Source organism: Erithacus rubecula (genome assembly GCF_903797595.1).
Source record: "Erithacus rubecula genome assembly, chromosome: 9".
In the NCBI taxonomy this organism is placed as follows: domain Eukaryota; kingdom Metazoa; phylum Chordata; class Aves; order Passeriformes; family Muscicapidae; genus Erithacus; species Erithacus rubecula.
In genome coordinates this window covers 6,285,892-6,299,627 of record NC_136660.1, presented here as the reverse complement: position 1 = coordinate 6,299,627, position 13,736 = coordinate 6,285,892, and the positions used below count along the sequence as shown (strand labels likewise).

The following is a 13,736-nucleotide window of genomic DNA, read 5'->3' as shown; positions in this document are numbered from 1 at the left end:
GTGCAGTTGCTTTTTGTGTTGGGTACCTAGAGAACAAGAAAGAAGAAAACAGAACTAAACCTGATTCATCCTTTCTCTCTGCAGCAACATATCAAAAAATACCAGCTCTACTTATTCTAAAAGCAAAATTTCACAGCCATTTCCCAGTAAAATACAGAAACAATTTAAAAAAATATTTTTATAAATCTGAACACCAAGAAGTGGTTTATAGAATCATTGAAGAGTTTGGGTTGGAACAGACCTTTAAGACCAACACTTTCCACCCCCCTGCCATGGGCAGGAAGACCCTCCACTAGCCCAGGTTGCTCAGAACTCCTTCCAGCCTGACCTTGAATATTTCCAGGGATGGGAGAGCTACAGCTTCTCTGGGCAACCTGTGCACCCACAATGTATTTAATATAATTTTAAACATTTCATGTCTATTTTAAACCTCTTTCAGTTTAAAGACATTTGCCCTTGCCACTACATGCCCTTGTTAAAGATCCCTCTCTAGCAAATGCTTTACAACTTCTCCATCACATTCCTCCTGGAGCACCACCCAATGGAGATGGGCAATAGATAAGGCACTGTGTGCATCCACCTTTGTTAAATACAACAAATGTATCCAAATATATATATTGGATATACCTTTATTTGATATTGAAACATCATGAGAAACAAAGCATTGTAAATAGCACAGCAAACAGAAATGGAACCTTGGATGTCCAACATTGTCTTGTAGATTCTGTGGTACAAATTGAAAATGCATAGCTGTTTCATTCTTACATTCCATATTTTCAGATTTATCTGGAACAAATTGTAAACCACCTATTCTTATTTGAACTTCTGAGCCTACTTAAACATTACCAAAGCCCCCTAATTTCTGTGTGACTTGCTCTAGCATGTGATCAACCACCAGTGAAACACTGCATTACCAGTGGAAGAAAGCAGGTTTCCTTCTACTCCCCGGGGCTCCAAACAGGGAAGAGCACAATGTAGATGTGTGGCACTTGGCAGGGAGAAAGGGGAGAAGATACTTTCAGCTGTAGGCAAACCACCCACCACTCCCATGTTTGTCACTTCCTGGCTGACCAGGAGTCTCACATTAAAAGTAAGAACAGTGCAAGAGTACTTAAAATGCTCCCCTTGGAATCACAGAATTTTGCATTTTTTAATGGAGATTATAGAGATCTGAAGTCAACTCAATGTGGTCTAAACCTAGCTATGGCCTTCCTTCTATAGGAGATTCCTGTGGGAAAATAAGAACCTTACCTCTGTCTTGGAAAAGCAACACATCTACTCAGCTCAAAGCATGCAGGGATATTTTCCCAAAGTTGGATAAGAAGAACTTTTGAGGGAAGCTACAAGTCCTTTTTAGAGTTCAGAAGATGAAAAGAAACCCACTAGACAGCCGAATCTCTGGCAGGATTGAGCACATGGTGGGCTGCCACACTGTGAGCTCCCCAGTGTGTGAGATATGAACTGGATCAAATGTACAGTGAGCATCCAAGCCACTGCCAAAAAACAGGTGGTACAGCACTGAGAAAGATAATTTGACAAGAGCTATCTCTGCAGTCTTCCTGCACCATCCTTCAAACCCCTGAAAGGAAAGACAGTGTAGGGCAGCAGCCTGAATACCAGCTCCCAAGCTCCCAAACAGTGGGTTTAGGAATTAGAAGGCCACCTAAGAATTAATTTGAGAATATAATTTATGACTGAGCAAAACCCTGCTACATTTCCATGTCAGCTGAAGTATATTTTGTAGAGAGAGATGAAATCAGTTAGACAACATTTTTCATGCAGACATCTCAAACTGAAAAACAAAGAAAAGTTGTGCAGATAAGCAAGGCTGACATGGGTTTAGGTGGACTCAGATGAATTAAAAGGCAGGTTGTGCCTGGCAGGTGAAGAACTGAAGACACCCAAGTAAAGCAGGGCAAGATCATGCAGTGCCCTGGATGTGAGCAGGCAAATCAATTAATTCTATACTTTACATACAGTAGTGAAGCTTCTTAAGTACAGGTGTAATATGGGAAACTGTCAAAATGCCCTGAATTACATTTAGATGTAATGAGTAGCATGCAGGTCTGTTTCTGTAATGTCATTTTCAGTTGGAAACAACAACAAAACCAAGAAAAAGCTACCTTTACGAAAATTGCCTATTTCATGACTGTGCTTCAAAAAGTGGAAAGTGTTTTCCCATACATTCCTTGCAAACAATACATCTCTCTTAAATATTAACCATTTAAAAATCTCTTCTATATCCTTTGAAATACTCATGGGAAAACTCTGGTGCATTTACAGAGGATGGCAAAAAAAAAAATGTTTTGATTAAAGTATCTGATTTTGCAGAAGCTTGTAAGAGCTACTCTTATAGTACAAATGGCTGACCAGCAATAATGCTAAAAAGAATGGCAAAGTTTTGTGGAACTGTGTAACAAGAGAAAACCAAACAAAAAAATAATTTAAAGGAGGGCTTACACAGTCTTGGAGTTTGGTTTATTTTGTTGGTGACTATGTGAAGTAAATTCACATATAAGTCAGATTCAACATATGAAAGTCTGATTTACATATGAAAAATCTCAGCTTAGTGCTAAATAGGACCTTGAAGTTTAAACAGGTGCCTGCAAGGCACCCCAGCATGATTCTGGGCCAAATTTGGCCAGTAGACCCAGGAAACCCCTCTTTGGAATCAGGTATATACATTCACCATAAAACACCAATATGTGCCTTTTTCCCATTCCTGAAGCAGAGATCTTGGTTACGACATTTCTAACAAAGGAATAAGAATACTATGATAAATAGAATCCTAGACACAGTTAATTGATGCTGTAATACTGAAACATTCTGGGTATGCCAAGTCAGGGTTCATATAAGTAAGACATAAATCCTGAGATAATGGAGAAGGATGAAAGAAAATGCTGGAACGAGTGAAGGTACAGGACCTGCTGGAATATGCCTGATCAACTCAGGGCTAAACCAAAATATACAAAAGGGGCTTGTAAGGCATAAGAACTGACTGCTACCTCCAGACAACAGTCAGAAAACAAAATAATGAGAGATAAATTCACAAAACAATGGAGAAACCAGAAATGCAAGGAAAGGTGGGCATTTCAATTTTACTTTTGGTTATTGTAAGAAGGCAGGTTACAGATGAGAACTGCATGCTCACTCTACAGAGAACCAACTAACTTTCACCAAAGACAATGAAAAATAATAAATGAAAGAAGAAATATCTAATTTCTTTACTCCAGGCACCATCATACAAAAATATCCCAGGAAGCAATGGTCAATCAGAAAAACATATTGAGTTTAAAACAGGTAAGACATAGTTAAAACATCAGCTGAAGCAGCCTGTTTAGAAGAAATAAAATATTTCCAGGTAGCAGAGGGGTCTAAGGATGGAACAGGAAAAAAAGTAGAAGGAGGATCCAAAATGACATCCAAAATTTATTGGGAGTGTTATTCCTTAAAAATATTGCTGAAGCCAAGGAGAGAAAAAATCCAGAGAAGATGAAAAAATGATAGGTTTTTGTTTGCATCCAGTATGGGAGTGGCTTCTGAAGTCAGAGAAGACATGGATTCTGGACAAGGAGATTCACCTCTTTCTCTCTGGAGAAAATATGAACACTTCCATTTTTGGCTTTCTTTGGGCCATTACAAAAGCCAGCCTACTTCTTTTTTTAAAATTTAAATTAAACTATCAAGAAATGTTAACTGGCAAGTTGATGTTGCAAAGTTATTGAGAATAACTCATTTTAAAACAATCATGACTGGTTGTGTAGAATGTTTTACATAGTCTGACATGTTTCAGGAAACCCAGACTGAGATCCTGAGACCCTTGGAGTGGAAAACAGAACAAGAAATCCACTTAGTACCTATTCACAAATAAATAATTCACTGAGATCAAGATTTTGACAGAAAGTAGCTTCCCACACTTTTCATTTCCAAAAGATTTTGATGTTGCCTTGCAGCCTTTCAGTGTAGAGCCCAAATGTCCACTTTCCATCCAGCCCCTGACTTAGGAAAGCAAGACAAAATGTGAAATGATCTAATACTACAAATAACAACTGCCACATACGTTTTTACTCCTTATGGAACTCTTAAGGCATTGGAGGTGTCCTTCTATTACAGATTAATTACATATACATCAGGTTGAGCCTCAGGCCCACCAACAGCCATTTGGCACACATCTTTGTAAAGAAGGAAGGATTCCTAACAGAAATTCCATAGCAACCTCCTTCTACTCACAGTTTGGAACCATGGTGGGATGAGAGGACACAAGTAGATCTGCATTAATTTCAGTGACCTAAGTATATGAAGCATTTACTTCCCCATCAGCTGAATGAAAAAGCCTCAAATGTTCATGTACGTAACAAAAGAAAAAAAAAAGCACACATACAGCATATCAGAATAAAGTTACTGGAGAAAGCTGTCTCTGTGAACCTCTCTGCTTATTTCAATCTTTCTTGGATGTAAGTAAACTCAAAAGAGAAAAAATTTGTAACAAATACATGTGTATGTTGTGAAAATGGTTTTCCACAATCCTTTGTGATTACATTATAAGGAACCTGAATAGCTTATAAATCACTGTAAAGTAGAAGGGGAGCCTCACAAATTTGGGCAGCTGAAGATTATTTGAATATACTGCCTATTGCTTTTTTGTAGCAGAAAACATAACAAAAGGAAACAGCTGAGCTGAGAGACATCTGAGAGTAACTGGATTCCCCATCACCTGAACCTTTGCTAGCAAAGCAAGAGACTGTCCTGTGTCTTTAAATTACCTCTGTTGGAGAGACATCTCTGAGGATCCCTTCCAACCCAGGACAGTAATGGCTTTTGAGGCACAGAGAATGTGTGAACTTTCATTGACAAGGCACTTCTGAAACCTCAGACCTTCTCTGAAGAAAGGAGGGGAGCTGCTGGCCCAGTCTCAGTTTAGGCACCATCTGCTCTGTGACAGAGGGCACTGATCTAACTAAAGGCAGAACAAGTGTGAAGCCACAAACTTCACTTTAATCTCACTCATTTTGATGAATGCAAATACCATTTTATATCAAAGCTACCTTGGTTTTGTTTTTACAGAAATAGCATAATCATTGTCCCTTGAGGAAAAACAATCAGAAAGAGGTAGGTGGAAGTCTTCAAAGATCAGTGATAAAGCCCTGTTCTCATGGCCTCCTTTCAGCAGCTCTCAGAAGGTATATTTTTAGGAATTCAATTACATTGAAGTAACTGGTGAAGGGAATTGTAATCACACAGAAAAAGTCGAATGCATGTGCTCCTCTGCATACATACAATATCCACAAGGCTTACAAATCCATTCACTACAGAGGAAATACTCTAAATATATTCTAAGAGGTTTTGTCAGCAGTCTAACAGCAAGGCTCATTCACATTTGTAAGTCATGAGGAAAAAGCTGTTTTCTGTCCATGCTGTATGAACAGATTTTGTTTGGTCTACAGCTCATATTTAAGTTGCAAGTAAATAAGTCATCCTGGCTGAATTAGCTGACAACCCCCTTTCATGGTATTGAGAATAAATATTTGATTGGAACTGAATTAACTCTTTGCAGGTTTGTGCCCATGTTTACACATACTAAAGTGCATGTTAAAAAACCCTAGGATATGGAGGCTATTGAATTATCCAAACGTGTTTACCTGTGGGGGTTAAAAAAAGGAAAGGTGCAAAAATCGAGAAAAATAACTATGCGCCAGCTTCTAGAATTAGTTTGAACATGATGATATGTTGATGCTCTCATTCAAAACCAGATTGGACAGGAGGATGGAAGACAGTGAATCCTGACAAGTTGAAATGTAAATTAAGATGTTTTGTCTTTACACTTGCCTCCCAGATAAACTGCTACAGAATAACACCTTGGGCCTGAAATGAAGTTCACACCTCATCTGCAGGCTTAGAAAATACAATAGCACCAAGACTAGACTGTTATTAAACAAAGAGGTGCCTGGGAGCTGGAAATCAATACACTAAATGGTAACCACGACATTATAATTTTACAGCATTTTCGGATGATTGTGCACCAAATGAAACCCTATGGGAAGTTATTAATAAAGGGCTGTTTGGCATTACATACTGCCTAAGATGAACTGAACAGGGTATTTCCAAAACTAAAGCACACACTTTAGTCTAAGGGGGAGGGAAATGTCATTCTGTGACACTGCTGCAATATTTCCACAAGTCTCTGCAGCCACATCCCCTTCACTGCCTTGAGCTGGGAGGAGCTGCTCCCTAGAACTCCCAGAGGAGTGTGATCAATAAACTAAACACCAGAGAGCAGAATGCAAGCTGATCTCACTCTCCATACTCCCATTAAGAGATGGCAGAGAAACATTAACTATTCCATTCCCAGTGGCATTTAAATGTTCCTTTTGTTCTGTCACACAAAACCAATGGAAAACAAATTCCTTTTCTCATTCTCTTTTCATGTTTCTATCTGTGAAAAATAAAGCTAAGAAGGATTTATCTGTGCTACAAGTCCTATTAACTGTTCACCCAATCATCTATAGCATAATCTATTTATGTAACATTTTCTAAAACTGTATGGAGTAAAGTTTTCCAATGAGCAGCAGGCAAGTTAATGACTCGCTGGTTCTTGTTACACCAGGTTTAGGACAATTAGAGGTTTTGGCTGAATGTTTGCTGGAGAATTCCTTCCCCTACATAAGGTGAAGATGCACAGAATTTTTTTAAGAGAACCAAAGGATTCCTTATTATTCAAAGGATATTCAAAGGTATTATTATATGATTATTCAGACAATCAAAACATAGGGCAATTGCAGGTGCAACCTTCAGAAGTTTGGCATAAAATAAGCCTTTCACTGTATTGCAAGATTTGACAGTGTTGAGTAGACTGCAGCTCAATGTACAAAGGTAATTTAAAATAAATTTCTATAAATATGGACATTCAGCATTGAAAAACTCTTTTTAAAATGCCAACACAGAAAAAATAATAAACAGTCTGCTTTAAATGCAACATTAACATTTTTGAAACAACCAAGTACCTAAGCAGTGCTTACAATCACAACATTTTAAAACTGGAATTTGATTTATGAAGTATTTCTTTAGAGTTTCCAATTACTTTCTTTATTAATAGACTTGCAGAAAAAACACTAACAGGAGAGCAGACTTCCAGAACAGCATTTTAAAAGCTAATTAGGATATAGCAACCCTCATTCTATACAAGTTCAGTTCTGCTAACATCACAAATGAATCACTGTGTTCATATGCTTAATCCTCGAAACCTCAAGTTATTCACGTCCTCCTTGGCTCTTGCAGGATTAGAATCTAAGTATGTTGTTTCCTCCCTCTCCCATCCTGTCAGTAAATGTGGGATCAGGGTTCAGAACATGCCTGATTTTGTGCTCCTAATCTCCAGTAATCTTCTCAGTGACACAGTATCTGTTGCAGAATATCAGGAGGCCACATCAAAATGGAACAGTGAGTGGAAACATGAAGTTACATCCAAATTTATCAATGCAGGCTCCACATGCTGCCAAAGGGTATAATAACATCTATGGACACCTTCCAGTAGCAATAAATATTAAGGTAAATATTACCTTAAAGTCCATAACTTTTCTCACAAAGGTTATTTACAAACTGTACAAGTTGTGCAGCCCAGATGTGTTGCTATTTTAGCTCCAGACTGAAAATTCCAGGTAAATCAAGGATCTGTGAAAACTCAACTAACACAGTGCTGTACACAAAGGAGGATTTGTACAAACATACAGAGTTCTACAGCCTGAAAATTGAATGGGTGGATTCAACCAGCAGAACCCTCTACAGCATTTCTGAGGGGTAGAGAATAGAGAAGACCATCCTCCTTCAAAGTCACTTGTGTCATCAGGCAGCACAGAGAGAAGAAAAACAGCAAGACAGTACATTTTGGCCACATGCAATAGAAAGCTGGGGCTGGCATCCTACAAAGGGCATTCCCAGCTGGAAAAAAAAAGTGTCTGTCTTTGAAGGTCTGACCAACTGCAGCGACTGAAGCAGATATGAAAAGGGTATGAAAAAGTTCAACAAGGTGAAAAATGTATGAGGACTGAGACTTCTCAAATGTGAGTTATGAAAATATACGTCCAAAACCCACCTTCAGCTCAGTATTTGCCTAATACAGCTGTTCTGCTGTCTGTACTGCCACAAGGTCAGATCTAATTAAACAAACCAGAAACACTATCACTGGCTTCAGTCCTTGATGTAACTATGCTGAACTTTTACATACATATATATGTATATATACACACACATATATAATACACGCTGGAAAAATCTTAATTTAAATATGTATTTATTATACATGTATTTTTTAGAATTTCCAGGGTTAATTGATTCGCTAACAGACATTTTATATTTATAGAAGAAAAACCTCAGCTTTAATTAAGGAAATACAGAAGATCCTCATCTTTCATGAATCTGGCTCTGCTATCAAGAGGCTAGCTGCCCATTCAACATCAAAGGTTTAAAAAAATAAATATTTCATTGAGTGAGAGTGATATTTCCCAACCTCTCTCCTTGTTTGTTGCTTGTTAGGCAATTGTATCAAACACTGCTTATACAGGCAGAGAATGCTCATGTTCAATTTTGTGAAACTACAATCTTATTTTGGAGAATGTTATTTAAAATTCAAAATAGGACAACAGTTGTTGACAGAGCTTAGCACGCTGTTCAAGGAAATGTAGCATAGTAAAACTATGCTGCTTTTTAAAATATTTATATCTTTTTAATCCTTGCAGCAGATAATCCTCTTTGCAGTGGGCAGGAACATGAATACCCGTGATTGTTAAGTCCTCGCTTTTCAAAATTCAGATTTGCTATTTATTTCTACCCTAAAATTTGAATGCAAGTATTTCTTAAAATTTTACTTGGATCAATTTACCTTCCATAGGCAAAGCGCCTGTCTTTGTGGTGGTCCCCAAAAGTATCCCACAGCCTGAGGGAGACACTCACTTCATCCACAACATCTCTTGAGCGTTCAAGGACCTAGAACAGAACACACAGAACATTCTCTTTCTCTCCAGCAAACAACTACTTTTCTAATTCACCCCATCAAAAGGTCCAAAACATACTAGGTCAAGGGTCTATCTCATGTAGCTTTTACCAAATGATGTATCTTATAAAACAGGCAGAATATTTCTCTCCCTAAAATCGCGTTTGAGAAATTGCTTTAGAACGAGAGGTGCATCAGACCATGACTGCAGTAGAGGTCACTCATAAAATACTTGTGAGCTCATTGCTGCATCTTGGCAGGGTAAGGCTTGTCAATAAACAACAGAGCACCTCCCAGCATGTGCTGCACACTTTGCACAGCTGCAGTCCTTACCTCCTGGCAGACACGGTACTGATCAATGGCCCAGACGGTGGGGACGTGCGTTGCCAGCAGCTGATACTGAGTCAAGGTTGTGTTGCAGGCTCTTGCACAGATCAGACGAGTCTTTCCCACCGCATTATCTCCAACCACCACACACTTGATAGTTTCAACGTTGGGTCTTTCGTAGTCCATGTCAATGTCCATTTATCAAAAACTGCAACAAGACAGTTAAACTTGCTTTCTCCTTCTGTACGAAAACAGTGCTGTTTAGAATCAGAGCCTTCTACTTCCACTTCTTGAGAGATGCCTGGAGACAACAAGCTCTTAAAGAAAAGTGTGTGGTGAACTGTCCTAAAGTAAGCCAGACAGTCCTTTAAATACTGCTTAGTTATGCAAATACACAACTATTTGGACGGAAGTGGTTTTATGCTGTTCACATGCTTTTTTCACTTTGGTTTCTGTAAACACAAGCCTGTTTGCAGAAGATAGATCTTGGTGAAACAAGGACAGCTAGCATAAACTTACCTCTTGGTAATACTTTTTATGCCAGAAGGAAAAAAAGCCTGGGCATCAGTGGGTTTAACCCGAAGGATACCAGTATAAACCTGCCTTCTGCAATCCTGCCCATTCAGGATTTGATTTATTGTCCAAACAATATTGCTAACAGCAAGTCACACAGATAGCTTTAGCACACAATAAAACTCACTTGTAAGATGACTCCAGAGACTGTCCATTACAAAACCACAATTCCCATTATATCCAGCAAGTATCACACACTCTTAATTGTTCAAGGAGAAGTTTGTGCAGATCACGGACTAAAATTAAACCAAAGAGCCAAGCAGAAACTTGCAAATATATTTATCTATACCTAGAAATTCTTCTTGATGTGAAATGGAACGTGAAGAGAAGAAGTTTTTTTCTAGATACTGTCCTTGTGGAAAGTTATTACTGAAACTATTTCCTTAAATATTCTATGGTAATATATTGAACAAATGCCTGGATACAAAGGCAAGCTGGAAAAAATAGGTATTTGAAAAACTAAAATCAACTCATGCATGTTTACTAGAGTCTGTCATTTTCATGTGTGGGATCATAGTTTGATAAATCTGAATTTGGTTTTCTAATGTCTAGAAGCCTGCTGAGCAATCTGGTCTCTGCCAGGAAATTGGAATCAAGGAGGGAGAAAACAGAAAATGCAAGTCACAAACCAACCTTTTCAGGAAGGCTTGCCTAATAGTTATTTCAGCAAGGAACCTACAGCAATTTAATTGGCAAAACACAAGTCATCATCTGGAGTGATGGTGTCCTCTTTTCTGAGAAAAAAACACTATAGATAAAGAGATCCAATGATTTAATACTTTTCTAATACTCACATCTCATTCACACTTAAATATTGACTATATATTAGCTGTCAGGTTGTTTAAAAAATTCCAGCTATTTTGGTGTCATTTTTCACTGTCAGAGGCACTATGTTCTGATTTTAGAAAAAAACATATTTAGCAGTTACTAGTCAAACACTGATTTTAACTGTGTTGTTTTTCATTATTTAAATTGATGTACACCAAGAAACAAAAGTTTTTGTTAGAACTCAAAGTTACCCATTGACATAAAATTTTGAGTGTGGACTCTGTGCTAACAACTATAATGGCTAAGGCACATTTGTAATCTTTTTTACATGTGGAGGCAGAAGTTAGGGATGACACAGACAAGGAGCAAGAGTGATTTTTGCCACTGCTGTGTCACACTGACGTTTCCACAAACACTGAATGCTTCTGGAAATGCTGCAGCATAGACTAGCACATCAGAATACACTTTGAAGTTATCCTGCCAGAGACTGAAACGTGGGCCAGACACTTTACATCCTGGCAAAGTGCATGGTTGCACAAGCAGAGCTCTGCAATCTGCCAGATGCAAACACACACAGAGGATGGAGCACAGGTGAACCCTCGTGATGCCGACCTGCTGAAAGGTGAGGACACAGAGCTATTCAGAGACAGCCTTTATCCCAGCTCCTGGCTTGGAACCTGCATCCTGAGAGGTTACTAGCCTTGAGGTGAAGCACTCCAGAGGCTTCCAGTTCCCTGCCTGTGATCCAGCCCCAGCTGCCCACTGAGGCTGATAGCTGGGATGGCCGTAGGCTCTGTACCCTTTCTGTGATTCCAAACACAAGAAGAGAACAAGAGCTAGCTCCTAGTTCCTCCTCAGCATCCATGGCAAGGATACAGTCATGATACACACAAAAATACAAAAACAATACTTTTTTCTCCACACTACAGGGAATGTGGCTTTTTCATACACCATGGCCTCATAGGCAGGGCCCCAAATGAGTGGCAAAACCCCGAGAGTTTTCAGCACATGATCTTAAAAAGTTTCAAGTCTGAGAGTAAATAGCAACCTCCTTGACATATTACATGGTATTAAATTACTTCATATTTTATTCATGCATGGACTAGACATCACAGATGGAATGAGGAAATGTTTACAAGGCTAGAAAGCAAAACAAAGGAGCATTGCTAGCCAGTGTGTCTGGTTGGTTTTAAACTACCAAGCGAGATGCCAAATCAATTTTTTTCCAACCCAATATTCCATTAAAATTTTGTTACACAGATTAGCTATGGTATTATATACCAGTTTGATTTAGAAATTCTTCCAAAGTTCTTAAACTGCAGTTCTGCAAAAATGTGCTTCAATCAATCACAAAATATGTATTGAGTACAGAGTCTGGAGTCTTAAAAAATTTCCAAGAGGATAACATAGCCAGTTTAAAATTAACAGGCAAATCTAAATAAAAGTAACTAGAAAAAAATCAATGCAACTATCTGAGAATCCTAGAAAAGGAACACATGAAAAAAAAATTAAATTACTGGGGCTTTAATTTTTCAATATACTTAATAACTTAATTAAAGCAAAGTTATCACAGGATTCAGCCACAGCATGCCTGAATGCCCTGCTGTAGATCAATGGCAATCTAATGAAGATATTTTTATCATGACTCAATACTGCACAGGACAGAGATCAAAATAAACTGGCAATAAAAACAAAAGTAGAGCTCTGTGGCTATGTTAAAGAAAGTTCTTAAATACCCTCCAGTATCTATAATGTAACTATGTGTTAAAAATGCACATAATTTTAATATTGTTCACTAGTTTTCAGGAAGTGATTAAAGCAGAAATAACTCCTGAAGAGACTGACAGACAGAAACCTGGACAGATATTTAGACACCTCAAGTAAAACCAGATGGTAACAACAAATTACAGTATAAACAATTAGCAAAACAAGTTGATTAAATGCTTACAAATCTAGCCAGATGCCTTCTGGCTACTGGAATGATTAAAGCCAGGAATACATACAAGATCTAAAAAATACAGCCACAATTAGTTTATTTAAGGTAGCCTCTAGGTTAAGCTAGTGCTAAACCTATTATATAATCACACTGATTAAAAATGCTAAACATGTATTTAGAAAACTAGAATTTAAAAAAAAAAAGAAAAAAAAAATCAACCAGCAGTAAGACAACTAGATTTGAGCTTTCAAAGTCTGGTAGTATCTGGGAAGACCAACTGGAACTGAAACAGAACTGGTTACACAAGAACAAAGCAATGTATATAAAGATTTTAAAAAGTCATAACATTCTATGATCAACAAAAAACTTGCTAAAACCAACCTACAACCAGCAATAGTTTAGCTTACCAGCAAAACAAAGCAGGGTAAAACTGTGAGGAAAGTTAAGAAAGGACACTGACAAAAAAGCCAGAGAAAGACAGAAAGGCCATCAAATGAGAGGCAGCAATGAACCTACCAAGGAAAAGGTCTGATCAGAAATCACTGTTTCCAAAAGAAAGGAGCAAAAATTCAGCTGCTAAATCCAGTTCTGAAGAAAGATGAGCAGATGGATGGAAATGGAAAAAGTTACCCGTAAGAATAACACAGGCTCTCAAATATTCTTAGGATGTTCTATTTTTACATTGTCACCTGTGATTGTTTGCAGATGAAGAGAAGACACAGGCAGACAAAAAAAATGCAGGAGATGTGAGCAGACTCAAGATCTAACATAAAGCTATTTAATTCATTCACTTCATTAGCAGTTATGAAATATTCCAAATAAAGCTGATGTATTTCCAAAGAAATATAAGGCCACTGTTTTGAACCATGGCTTGCAGATGGCTATGGTTGCCAATTTATTTTTCTGTTGCTTCACCTCAAATTGCTGTGGGGTTCTTGGTTTTTCATTTAGTTTTTCCTTATTGTTAAATGAGTTGTTATTATTATCACTATGAAACAGTTGTGGTTGCCATAACATGTGAGTTGGTCAGCCTCAGTAATGAAATACTCCCTTTCTTGAGAAATTTTCCAAAAGATCTGTAGATGAAGCACATCATTTGATTATTGAGTCCACTGGTACACAGATTAAACACAACAGACACACACA

At 37.9% G+C, this 13,736-nt stretch overlaps 1 protein-coding gene across 3 annotated transcripts in view; it reads right to left on the bottom strand.

Annotated features, from left to right (window-relative positions):
- Positions 1–13,736, bottom strand: part of RHOBTB1 (Rho related BTB domain containing 1) — a 52,053-nt gene that overhangs the window by 13,718 nt on the left and 24,599 nt on the right. For all 3 annotated transcript variants that reach the window (XM_079313276.1, XM_079313275.1, XM_079313277.1), the window contains 2 exons: positions 9,320–9,521; positions 8,876–8,979 (listed from right to left, as the gene is read on the bottom strand). In XM_079313276.1, the coding sequence (XP_079169402.1) occupies positions 8,876–8,979; positions 9,320–9,511 (296 nt within the window). In that variant the 5' untranslated portion in view covers positions 9,512–9,521. The remainder of the gene's footprint in view (positions 1–8,875; positions 8,980–9,319; positions 9,522–13,736) is intronic.